Source organism: Lathyrus oleraceus, chromosome 5, assembly GCF_024323335.1.
Source record: "Lathyrus oleraceus cultivar Zhongwan6 chromosome 5, CAAS_Psat_ZW6_1.0, whole genome shotgun sequence".
Taxonomy (NCBI): domain Eukaryota; kingdom Viridiplantae; phylum Streptophyta; class Magnoliopsida; order Fabales; family Fabaceae; genus Lathyrus; species Lathyrus oleraceus.
Genome location: NC_066583.1, coordinates 240,902,639 through 240,916,412, shown reverse-complemented (window position 1 = coordinate 240,916,412; position 13,774 = coordinate 240,902,639). Strand labels below are relative to the sequence as shown.

General features: G+C 35.6%; 1 protein-coding gene and 1 non-coding gene across 2 annotated transcripts; one reads left to right on the top strand and one right to left on the bottom strand.

The window, feature by feature from the left end:
* Positions 1 to 3,057: 3,057 nt before the first annotated feature.
* LOC127090069 (small nucleolar RNA R71) lies at positions 3,058 to 3,165 on the top strand. The gene has a single exon (XR_007791603.1). It is a non-coding gene; the product is annotated as a small nucleolar RNA R71 (small nucleolar RNA).
* Positions 3,166 to 11,693: 8,528 nt separating this feature from the next.
* LOC127079964 (agamous-like MADS-box protein AGL62) lies at positions 11,694 to 12,356 on the bottom strand. Its single transcript, XM_051020312.1, has one exon. It carries the CDS (start codon positions 12,354 to 12,356, stop codon positions 11,694 to 11,696), a length of 663 nt encoding a protein of 220 aa, XP_050876269.1.
* Positions 12,357 to 13,774: the final 1,418 nt, after the last annotated feature.

Sequence of the window (13,774 nt, the reverse complement as noted above, 5' to 3'; positions counted from 1 at the left end):
TACTAATGGTCTTCACTCTAACACTAAAGTGAGAAGTACGCATAGTCACCATCAAGGATCTCGTCTTCCTTGTGAAAGAAAATGGCAAAACAATGTCACATTAACTGCTTTCATCGTAATCAGAGAAACTAAAACTACTTCCATAACTCCTAAGCATGCCTAGTTTAACAAGTTTCCAATAAACCCTTCAATAAAATCACCTTGAGTCCTTTAAACATTGATTTTAGATCCTATATTTCTCCTCATGCATTTCAGGATCTATTAAATCTGTGTTTGATCACACTATTTATGAACAACATTTCATAAGAGTTTAAAAAGAGAAAATAGATAAGATAAACATAACATAATACATATGGTGGGTGAATATTGGATGAACGAACTAGTGAAAGGAAAATGCTATTTCGAATACAAAATAAATATTTAAGAAACGATGAAAATGGAAAGGTTGAGGGTCGTAAACTTATAAAGAAAAGTTTCCTCCTAAACCGAGTAGACATACATAGGGTCATAGCCATCATTATTGTGATAGAGCATCTAGGGCCCTAATTTCAAGCATGCAAATTGATGAAAGGCTCAAATCATTTGGTCATTCCCAAGATATTTTTAATCATTTTAGTGCATTAAGTGCACCATTAATCCCAAGATATAACCATCTTACCCATAGCTTGACCGTTAATCTTGAACAAGTTGTCACTAACTTCTCGTGACACACCTAGACCAAAAATCAAACCCAAATAAGCACGTTAATTAACACGCGAGTTATTTTTCTTACAAACACACCCTAATCACTTTACGCTTACTAGTTTCATGCTTGAGGAACTGTGGACTAGAATTTTCTAACTTCATCACTTCTCTCTTATAGGCCTCATGCTTGAGAGAATATAATGTGGAATATCCCCTGGCAGACCCAAGGATCTCGACTCATCATATCTTTAACCCTTAAATAACATGAAGAATACTTATGTAATAAGCGGCAAGGTCGTGTGGCGAACACATGATGAAGCCCGACGCACCTTTCCATATCATGTCTTGTGGAAGAACGTGTTAAAACATGTGTAAAATGAATTGAATGATATTCTATCAGTCAATTAACAAAGTATTATTTGGTCCTGAGGGATTAACTTCACCTTTCGAATTAAAGGATGACTCACCCCAACCCTTCTAATAGTGATTCAAAGACTAGAGACATGAAACTAAGTTATAGGCATTAAAATGGATCTCCTCACTGGCTCCTCTATCATATAATAGCATCTATAAATGGCTAGCTAAGAATTTGGGTGGATTGGTTCACTTTTTATCCATCACGGCCTAAAAGCCCTCTTGTATTTCATAATGCATGCAGGGTTTACATTACGGTAATTACCGTAAATATAATCATAAAGAAGGGCATCATTAAAGTGGTCAAGAGATTTGGGTGATGATATTAACAAGAGTAGATTCTCTTCCTCGTCATCAATTTTGACCTTAATATTTTTTAGTTCATCATTGATCTTGTGAAATTATGCCAATTGTTCTAGGATAAATTTCTTATCCATCATACATAAAGACTAAAGTTGTTTTTTCAGAAAAAACTAATGATCCAAGATAATGGAACTTCCGGCCTTATCTAATATATGGTCTTCTCCTTCACAATATATCTTAGATTCTAGTTGAGGCACAAGATAATGGAACTTCCGGACTTATCTGAAATTTTGGTCTTGTTTGCTTGTGTTATGCGTGAAGGCATCAATGTATCTCCCTTCGTTGCTTCAAAACATCTTTTTTGATTTAAAATTTCTTATATATTAACCTTCCACAATCCAAAGTCATTGTCGTTGAAAAGATTCGTAATGATGGATGTCACTTTTTGTAAAAACTTATAACAACGATATTAAATTTTTTTATAGGTTTAATCACACTAAGAACTTTTATTTATGTGACAAAGAACAGTGGCAAACAACCAAATGACTTAAATGTAATAAAAGTATAAATGGTGAGAATTTTATTATGTGAATGTGCCAGCAAGAGAAGAATTGTCGCTTGTTGCTGAGCTACTTGAGTTATTTATGTCTCAAGAATTTTATTATGGTTAGCCATGGAGTCAACCTTGTTTGCCAATTATTTGATCAACTCATTAGTATGAACGTTTTGGTTCATAAACTCCTTGTTCTGTTGATTCTAAGACATGACGAAATTCTCCATCATGAGCTCCAGATTTTACTTCTTAGGTGAAGAAGGAGCAATATGGGCTCCTTTATTATGATGAAATCTAGGGGGAGTAGAAGGAGATGGGCTTGGTGCAAAAAGAGTGTTGTTGTTATGTTGATTATGGGAAATGACGAAATTCTCCATCATGAGCTCCGAATTTGACTTATTAGGTGAAGAAGGAGCAGTATGGGCTCCTTTATTATTCTAAATCTAGGGGGATTGGAAGGAGGTGGGCTTGGTGCAAAAAGAGTGTTGTTGTTCTGTTGATTCTGAGACATGAAGAAATTCTACATCATGAGCTCCAAATTTGACTTCTTAGGTGAAGAAGGAGCAGTATGGGCTCCTTTATTATGCTGAAATCTAGGGGGATTAAAGAGGTGGCCTTGGTGCAAAAAGAGTGTTGTTTTTCTTATAGAAGAAATTCATATGATTCCTCCATCCAGGATTATACGTGTTAGAGTAAGGGTTACCCTGCACATAATTCGCCTGGTCGTGTGAAGGCTCAGACAATAATTGACAGTCAAATTTGACATGTCCTTGCACTCTACAAACCTGCCAGAGAGGATTAACTGCAGTTGCAGTAGCTGCGGGAATAATGGTTAGGTTCTCAATCTTCTGAGTAATGGTATCTACCTTAGCACTAACATGATATAGGCCATTTACTTCTTACATACTGCCTTTGGTTTGAGACTTTTTAATATGGGTGTGCTTGCTACCCCACTGATAGTCGTTATGGGCCATGTTTTCAATAAGATTATAGGCCTCAGTGAATGGCTTCTCCACAAAGCTCATCATACCGCAACATCGACTGTCATCATCGTGTTATAGAGGAGACCATTATAAAAGGCCTGGATAATTATCCACCACTCTAAGTCGTGATGAGGGAAAAGTCTCATCATATCCTTGTACCTTTCCCATGCGTCAAAGAGAGATTATCCATCAACTTGTCTGAAACAAGTGATTTGATTTCTTAAAACTGTCATTTTAGACGTCGGAAAATAACATGCAAGCAAAACCTTCTTAAGCTCATTTCATGTTGTAATGGAATTAGCTGGGAGGGACTGTAGCCAAGCTTTATCTCTATCCCGGGGGAAAAGGAAAAAAGATGCAATTGGATGGCTTCAGGGTCGATGGCATTGCTCTTGTACGTGTCGGCACATTGAAGAAACACAAAAGATATAGAGTTGGGTCCTCCGTAGGGCTTCCAAAGAGCTGGTTCTGCTGCACGATTTGCAACATAGAGGGTTTGAGTTCGAAGTTGCTAGATTATACATTAGGAGCAGCAATGCTCGAATGAGGCTCGTCCCGAGATGGGACGACATAGTCCTTAAGAGGACGCTCGTTCTTCACAGCCATATGGATGGTAAATTGGGCATGAAGTTGTTCTAGTTGGTGTCTTATGTGAATAAAATGCTCGATTTCGTCAACCTGTTGTTCTAACTTGTCCCTGATTGAGCGGGTACAACCAAAAGGGGGGGGGGTGATATGAAAGAGTTCCTTAGTCTATACGACACAACAATGGAATCACGATATTGACTAATGATCCCCGACAATAGCGCTAAAAACTTGACACGTCCACGAGTGCACAGAAATATCTTAGTAATATAAAAGATTATTGAACCCACATAGACCAATTTTCAATCTACAGGTATCTACTATTGCTATGTAAATCTAAGGCGGTGATTAAAAGTTTTAAGTGCAAAAGAACTAAACTAAGCTTGCAAAAAACAATTTATAAGACGAGAGATCGTAATATGGCTTTCGTTAACCTCTTGTACTCACTAAGTCGTTAACTATAATTAATTTGGGACAATATTTTCTTGTAAATAAGATGAACTAATTTAAAAGATCTGCTCGCTTTTTCATAGTCGAAACCGAGTTTCAGCCAAAAGTCTATATCGTTCTCGTTCGTATGGTCGGCGTGTTAAAGTGAAAAACTTATATTTTTGGAAATTAAATACTTTTAAATAATTAAAAAAATTCTTAATGTAGAAAAATTAATTTAAAAGTGTTGCCGACTTTCGATCGTCCAACACCGGATTTTAAGCGCATAAACGCCCGTTTTCGTGTGTCCGTTTAAGCTCTTAAAATCACCTTTTTGAAAATTGAATTTTGCTTAATTAATTAAAAAGATACTTTCGCAGTGTTAATTATTAAAAATTGAAAATTTTCTAAGTCCGATACAGGTTCTGTTCTTTTGAATCGGAATCGATGTCTCTATGTTTCGGATTTCGTAGTAAACAATTTAATAAAAACAGAAAAGTTTTTCAACCATTAAACAATCCCCAAATTATCATAATTTTTACGACTTAAATGCGAGCACCATCGGTACGAAGGCCTTCATATTCCAAACTCGACTGATTTAAGTAGACATATTTAAAATGGAATAGAAACAGTCAAGTATGTTAAGAACTAACATAATAAGTATGATACAAATAATAATACTATAATCTAAGTGTCGCACCGCGAAAAATACCTGAGCGTATCGCACGCTCGAAGATACAACAGAGTCGCCAACGAACTTTATTTATTCCAAAAGGAAATGGAAAACATTAATAAAACCCAGGGGAAGAGAAACAAATAAGGAAGTCGGTTATGCAAGGGGAATGTATTAACATCCCTCACATCTGTTGTACTCAGCGGGAACCATTTTGATTGTTCTTTGTATTAATGGGTGTTATTATCTACAGATTACTTGCGAAAGGGGAATATTTTTTTTATTAATTAGCGTGCTCACCAAGGATTTGAACCCTCGTGCCTACTATCCTCATAGTACAATAAGAAAATCAGAGCTTTGTAGTTCATAGAACTAAGGGTCGAAATTGAAAAGGTGTGTGAATGAATGATGAAAGATTTGTGAAATGGTGTTTAAACTAGATAGTGGTGTTTAAACTGAAGAAAAGGAATAGAGGTGGTGTTTAAACCAATTGGCGAATAAAAGTTATAAAGGTGGTGTTTAAACCAAACGGACATAGAAGTGGTGTTTAAACCAAACAAGTAGTTGAAGTTAAAAGATTGGTGTTTAAACCAAGAGGATAATAAAAGTGGTGTTTAAACCAAAAAGGAAACAAAAGTGATGTTTAAGCCAAATGGGTAAGTGATTAACCAATACAAGGTGATTAACCTCAAGAGTCGTGTTTAAACCAAAGAAGTAATAAACGCGGTGTTTAAATTGAAGAAGAAAAAAAGTGGTGTTTGAACCAAGAGAGTGGTGTTTAAACCAAGAGAGTGGTGTTTAAACCACAGAAGGAATGAGAGTGGTGTTTAAACCAAGAAAAGAAGTGGTTTTTGAACCAAAGAGAGTGGAATTTAACCAATAACTGGTTATTATCCAAAGAAGAAACAAAAGTGGTGTTTAAACCAGAGAAGTGTGAATAATAAATGGGTGTTTTAACCATAAGAGTGTGATTAACCCATATAAGAGGTGATTAATCAAGAGAAGGCGATTAACCTTAAGAGTGTATGGACATAAAAGGAGTGATGTTTGGTCCAAAGAGGAAAATATAGTTGATGTTGATTCTTGAGGTGTTGAGGTGTTTGAAGAAGACTTGGTAGTAATTTGACTTGAATTTCCCTAAATTCTATGAGTAGAGGTGAATACTTTGAACAACTGGATCAGGCGTCTCGTATCCAAAGATATTTAGAATGAGGATATGAATAATCTCTATCATCTCTTCTCCACTACTTAAGGCTCGTGGCGTATAATTTTCATCATAACTGACAAGTGTTGAAGAAGTATCTTTTTGTTGTGCTTGATATCCATAATTTTCAACCTTGAGGCCTTGCATGACGTGTTGAACTCTTGACTGTGAAGTCTTATCTATGGGGAAAGGTCTTGTCAATTATTCGACTTAATTTACACTAAAGTCTATGAGTAGAGGTAAATACTTTGAACAACTAGGTCATTCGTCCCGTATCCAAAGATATTCATAATGAGGATATAAATTATCCCTCTCATCTCTTCTTTACTACTTAAGGCTCTTGGTGCACAATATGAATCATAACTAACAAGTGTTGAAGAAGATCATTTTTGTCGTTCTTGAGCAGTCCTCCAGTATAAATGGTATATGTTCGTAGTCTCTTTCCTGACTTGTATTGACTTGAGTGCAACATCTTGAGTTTGAGTTTCTCTTGAAAAACAAATGCAGCTCCAGTACAGGGGACTAGTCTTATCAAATGATCAAGAGTCTTCTGATCACTTGACTAGACAGAAGGAACATGCACATGTCAAAGGACTACTTGATCAAAGATAACTTTGATCAGTCAGTCAAGGGTGAGATCAAAGTGTGAATCAAGCATTTATATTTTTATTTCTAACCTAAGAAAATCAAAACACTATCAAGTAAATCAAATTCTAACATTAACTAATCTGAAAGAAGAACTATGGCATATTATTTTCTAAAATTTTAATTGAGAGATCATTATAACTAATTCACATCATTATTTTTAGTTTAAAGTAATGGTAAAAATAGAGTGCAGAGAGTAATCAACAACTATTAAAATGTATCTAACCACTAAGATGTGTTACAATGTTTTAACAAGTATTAAAAAATTAAAAAGGAAAATATAAAAAAACTATTAACCAAAAATAATAAAAATAACAAAGGAAAAAAAGAAAAAGAAGGCATAGGTGTATGGGCTGCATGGGAGGTGTGTGACAGTAATTCTGGATGGGCTTTGAACTTATAAATTATAAAGCCCAAGGTCTTATGCCAAAACAGAGGAGTGCGTATGGAGAGATAGGGTGCAAGGAGTAATCAACAATGGGCCTAATGGCCCAAGCCCATATGTGAGGGCAAGATTACATGGAGACGTCATAAATCTTTTTACTTCAATTTCAATTCAAGTTCTCCCTCCCTCATCTCAAATACCTTCGTTGGAAGAAAAATGCTCCGCCGCGCCAAAAATCGCCTCCAGCGAAGGTGGAGGTCTATCCATACTCAAACTTGTACCAATCGAATAGTCCCTCCGCCTTCTTTCTCATTCTCATGGTGATTCTTCTTAATCCAAATCCCACAGTGCAAATCGAGCCATAATTGTTATGAACCCGAAAAACTAAAACCATAATTGGTCGTTACCAAAGCATAATGCGGAGTTCAAACCCTATGGGTTTAACTCCACCATCCTAATCCTATATCACATCACTAAATTTTTAAAAAAAAGAAGGTGAGCATGAAGGACTTACATGCGAGACCGAGGTTCGTATCGGGGGTTGTTGCGGTGAAGAATATGAAGACGATACTATAATACCAGAGGAATCTCTTTAGAGGTAAACAACTGGAATTCCTTTTCTTCTTCATGCAATTCTTTTCTTCTTCTTCTTCTTTTTCTTTATAGTCTGTAGGTGGTTATTTACTTATTGTTGTTGCTCTGTGATACTTTGTGATGTGTGTGCCATGGGAGAGAGAGAGAGAGAGAGAGAGAGAGAGAGAGAGAGAGAGAGAGAGAGAGAGAGAGAGAGAGAGAGAGAGAGAGAGAGAGAGAGAGAGAGAGAGAGAGAGAGAGAGAGAGAGAGAGAGAGAGAGAGAGAGAGAGAGAGAGAGAGAGAGAGAGAGAGAGAGAGAGAGAGAGAGAGAGAGAGAGAGAGAGAGAGAGAGAGAGAGAGAGAGAGAGAGAGAGAGAGAGAGAGAGAGAGAGAGAGAGAGAGAGAGAGAGAGAGAGAGAGAGAGAGAGAGAGAGAGAGAGAGAGAGGAGAGTGAGTGATAGAGAGAGATTGAGATCTCTCTATCTCTACACGCCGTCTCTCCTCGGATCTCTCGTCTCTGCATCGCTCTCGCCTGCTCTCTCTCACTCGCTCCCTTTCGCGGTCTCTCCGCCTCTCTCTCTCTCTCTTCTCTCCGAGCTATCTCGCGAGTCTCTCCGCTCCTTCCTCTTCTCGCGCAATTTCGCGGTGAGATGATTTTTGAGATGTGAGGATTCTGATAAAATGATTGTGAAAATTTTCAGTGAATGATTGTGTGTTTTATGGAAAATGAATGGTGATCCCTGAACAATGAGAGGGAGTTGCAACTGATTAGGGAAAATTGGCAATCTCTGTTAGGGCAAGTTAGGGCAGCGTTATATTATAGTTAGATTGAGCTGAAAGTTAGTTGTAATGCTTAACTCTGTTAATAGCTCTGTTAAAATCAGTTTGAATTAGTTATGATGTTGAAGTAAGTCAGTTAGTGTTAGCTAGGTTGTGTTATGCTAGTTAGTTGAAATTTTGTTAGTGTAATGCAAAAAAGTTAGAGTTAATTTAAATGTGTTAGCAAAATGTTGATGGAGTTAATTGAATGAGGTGTGAAGGGAATTGGCTCGAGCTTGGTTGAACTGAAGCTTGACAGATAAGTTTCTTTTTAAAGGTTAGTTAGAAGTATTATCGTTAGTTATGTTGTTATCAGTTAGGAATATTGATGTTAAAATATGAACATGTTGAAGTTTGTTGGTTAGGATGACTTTGAAATATTGTTAGAATGTGAAACTATTAGGAATTAGTTGGTGGAACATGGTTTAGACTGTTAGTAAGGCATGGTAGTGAATTTGGTGTTGGCAACTGTTATGCAGCTGAGAAACAAAGTAACAGGGCACAACTCTAACCAGTTAACGAATTTTGGTTAACCGGTTACCAACACGAGAGTTGGGTTTTCTAGGTTATGCACGTATGTTAGATTGTGAGTTTGTTTTGAATTCAAGGGATGAGTTGTTATTGATTTGAACTTACTTAAATTGTTTTATTAATGTGTTAGTGTTAGGAAACCACTTGAATTGGATTGTCATCTCTTGTAACATTACTCTTTTGCTTGCATATGATGATGACTTGCTGTAAAGATAATTGGAATGTGGATGTTTATGTATTTGTTCTAATGATGCAATGTGATTATATGTTGCAGGGTCAATGTGATTGAGGAATATCGACAAGGTCATGAGCAAGTGAACAAGATCAAGCCTAATGGAGTGAACAATAAGAGATGGCTTATGCAAGAAGTAGTATAGGATCTAGGGTTAGGATTTGTAGTTGACTTTGGTCAACTACTTGACCAAAAGGTCAACAGTTGATCAAAGTCAACTATAGGTCAAAAGTGTATTTTTTTTAGGTTTTGATTTTGTATCTTTTGTGATGTAACAGATCTTTTTGGTAATGCAATGGCTATTAAATGGTGTAATGTAACTTGCGTCTCAAGCAATAATGCTTTCCTTCCAAAATTGAACGCTTGAACATTTGAATTTGAATGACCTTGTCTTGAACACAGAATTACACAATAATCAATATCAATAACTAAATAAGTCTTTAAATGAACATGATCATCAAAAGTCAAACTTAGAAATAACTTTCAGAACCAACCATTCCATGGTGCAAATCAACCATAACCATTATTTGTACCAAGGGTTATGTTTCAAGGGATAATCAACAAAAGTCAATGTAATACAATCTCAAAGTTTGATCCTCATATATGTCATGGAATTAAACCCTAGTCCATGAGACTTGTCAAGCCAATCAACAAGAATCCAATCATAAAACCTTTGAATCAATGATATTAGTTTAAAAATAGAATGAAAGAAATGATCTAAATGCCTAGGAGAATGCAAATAAATCAAAGATAAAAGTCAGATGAAAAGTGAAATGGGTAGGATAAATGTTAGGGTATGACAATAAACACATGCAAGAGTAGTAGTAGTAGAAAAACAGTAAATGAAAAAAATATGCAATACTTAATATAATTGAAACTTCAGAAATAACAATGCAGAAAAATTCTTGAAAAAAACTTCCCTAAATTTGATGTCGGCAAGATTAAAATATGCTTCATCCATATACAGATAGGAAAATAGCAAAACTTAATTCTAGGGTGCACTTATCACTCAGTGTGAGCGAACAAGTACTTTTAAAACTGACTTTACTGCCTAAAATAAAATTTTAAAAACTTGGATAATGAGAATTGAACTCTAAGAACCTATTTATATAGTAAAAATCAGTACATGGATGTCCCATAACGTGTAGAGAATCGTGGAGAAAGTGGTGGAAAAAATCTAGCCAAGTCTGAATATGTGGCAAAAAAAATCTTATTGGAATGTCCATGACGGGCGTCGTGGTCATGAAGCCCTTGGTAGTCATGAGTGAGAAGCCATGACGAGCATCATGGTCTTGACGACCATCATGGTCTTGACGACCATACCCGTCCTGGTGCTGACGCTGGAATTCTTTTGGCTTTGTCTTCTAGTGATGATGACCCCCCCTTTGTCACGTCATGACGGGTGTCATGCTGGCAAGGTGGACATTATGATAGTGCAGGACTGCATTTTTGCTCTAAATTTTGCCGTTTCACACCATTTCTCCGTACGACCATTCTTGCAATCAAAATACCTGAAACAAGGGACAAGTATCAACGTAAACCTATAAAAAGGAAGAGAAAACTCAAATTTGCATGTATATCGAGTTGAAAATGCAATATTTTTCCGAGTTATCAAGCTACCAAAGGATAGGCATTTTCGTGTAATTGGAAGAGTGGTGATGTTGAACTCAGTTCTCAACAACATTCCAATATATTTTCTGTCATTCTACAAAGCTCTAATCAAGGTGTTACAAAAGAATACAAAAATCCAACGAAACTTCCAATGTGGGGATTTGATCATAGCAAGAGAATTAGTTGGGTAAGCTAGAAGAATGGTTGCAAGTCAAACGAGGAGGGAGGACTAGGAGTAAAAAACATAGAGACTTTCAATAGGGAATTAGTGAGGAAGTGGAAATGGAGGCTATTAACTAATAAAGAAGCAATATGGGCAGGATCATCATCTCATAGGTATGGAGAATTGAATCTGAAAATGCTTAATGCAGAAGAAGTTTCAACTCAGCAGTGGGTATAGACTATAGACTGGTTTTCTAACAACATATTGTGCAAGGTTGATTTTTTCCTGATTTGAACTTTCTGTCAAGCAACCTGAATGAGAGTATTGCAGATATCAAAACAATAGCATTATTAAGATGGTTTTAACTTTTGCAAAATCTACAATATGTGTGGGATGTTAATTGGACTCAGAAAGTGATTGGTTTCATAGGATCCTCTTTAGGAGACAATATATACTTTAAATATAGATATTTACTAGTATTAATGTACTAGTTACTTAGCTCGGAGAACAAACAAGTTTCTGGGAGTTGACTTGTAAGAATTTACTCTACATGTAATTAAAGATGGTGTTTTGTCTAGCTATCTTTGATGCCTTTAATTCCTAAATAATTAGGGATAAGGTTGAAAATTTATGACTGGATGCTGTGATATCTTGACTCTTCAAAATTAAATATATTTATTAAAGGAGACAAAGCTTATTGCCAACAAGAACTAGTTCATCCAACAAGAACAAATCAATCAAAGTTTATTGCCAATGAGTCCTTAGTTAAAGAACAAATTATTCCCAACCATATTATTTGTCACACAACTATTTTTAAGACAAAGCAAAAAACCGTAGTACCAACTAGTGAGATACTAGCATGTGAATCAAACATCTGAACCCAAAACCAAACCACAAATCAATGTTCAAAGATATCCATGTCGAAAACCAAGATAATTATAGGTATTAGGAAGTGTAGAAGCCATATTAATTCCCCCACCTGATTTGTTCTCAAAGGTATTGTAACGTCCAAATCCATTAGCACCAATATTTGATGAAAACATATTAGATTGTTCTATCATGCATTTGTTAGCAATTTTTCCGATGTTTTTCTTTAGGTCTTCGATAGAAACCTTTAATTGGACCAATTCATTCAAGCCAAGTTCATCAATAGCATTTTCCCACCAGTTTTGCACCTGTCTAGCTTTCCTCACATGATCTATCTCCTCTCCTTGCTTCTTTTCAATCTCAAGATGGCTTAGAAGTTGAGTTAGTTGCGCGTTCAGATCGCGAACATTGGCATTTCTATGAGCCTCGACAAGTTGGAGGGTGCTAGATTCTTGTGGAAGATTACGACTCAGATAACGATCAACGATGGACTCAACTTCAGGATGACCGAATGAGAATGCTTTATCAGCCGGAGAAAAAACTACGATTGCAATCTCCACACCACATAGAGTGCAAAGCTCGCTAGCTTTTTTGAACAACCCTGATCGGCGTTTAGAAAATGTAACTTGTAAATGACTTTTCTTAGGTATTTTTTCAATAGGAATTTTTTGACGACCCAAACTAGACTTCTTCTTTAACATAGTGGAAAGAAATGGTAACGAAAGATAGTGGAAAGAAATGGTAACGAAAGAAAGAAGAGAAACAAGAAAGATTGCTTCTTCTTTGGTCGTTCCATGAGTGGAAATTAACATGAGTATATATATTACTAAATCTTTGATTTAAATCCAACTCAATTAATTTTCCTTTTTGTATATTTTATTACTTTTTATTATTTGTCCAAAACTAGGAAGTTATATAATCTTTTATCTTAATACCCTATTTAAATATGAAACGGAATTAGTTGTCACTATAAAAAAAATTAGCATCATAAATGATTTTTATTTCTGCCATAATAGAACACAATGAATTCTTCTTGTAAAAAATAATTAGTAATAATAAATGAGTTTTAACATTAAGGCATTTTCATGACTAGATACAAGCATTTCATAACTCTTTTTTATTTGTACAGCATTGGCATAACTTTTTAATTATGCTGGTTTTATATAATATATTTCCAATATAAATATATTTCCTAAATTCAATTTTTTTAGATAAGATATTCTCATAGAAGTTAATTTTCAATCAAAATAATTTTAAAAAGTGACTCCTTGTGTCTCTTATTTTTAAAATGTTTGATTTCTTTTCGGAAATGATATTTTTTTCCTTTGAAGGTTGTAATAATTGGTCAATAAAATATTTTCTATTGATTCAAAATAATTTTTAAAATCTGACTTTCTCGGGTCTCTTCTTTTTAAAATATTTGATTTCTTTACAAAAATGACAATTTTTTTTTCTTTTGAAGGTTGTAATAACTGATCCACAAAATATTTTTCATTCATTCACATGAATTTTAGGAAAGTATGTCACCCCTTGCACAGCTAGTGCTCGAGGGGTTGTGTACATATCAAGTATTTTGGCTTCGATCATCTCGAGTGGGTTGGAATCCAACCCGATAGAGCCCACTTTGATGGATGTCGGGTCCATAGAGTAAGCCCAAGGCTAATACATGAGCAATATTTGATTAAGATACGATGGATAACACATTTATGGTTGATTGAGGGCATTATGGCTTAGAATTTGAAAATCGAATATAATTTTCAATCACCATCTAGATATCACACTGATCACAAATAATCACATTAAATGGCCGGTAATGGGCCTAAGGTGCAAGGTGGGTCAGAATTACAAAATGATCACAAGGAAAATGATATACATAATTCACAAAATAAATCATAATCAAGGAGAGACAATTGTGTTTCTACTAACCTTCGTTGATAGAGTTATCATTGGTGTACCCTTACTACTATATTTGGAGCCCATCATAGGCCTGGTAAAACTGACATGGGCCACACAATTAACCCCAACAACAATTTGATTCCATCTCACGACGATGTGGGCTGCCACAAGTAGCATCGACAACAACGATCGAACTGCCATAGCAGAGATGCTAGCCACAATG

Excerpts from the sequence above, each read along its gene's own strand:
- LOC127079964 (XM_051020312.1), bottom strand. The coding sequence starts at position 12,356 with ATGTTAAAGAAGAAGTCTAGTTTGGGTCGTCAAAAAATTCCTATTGAA.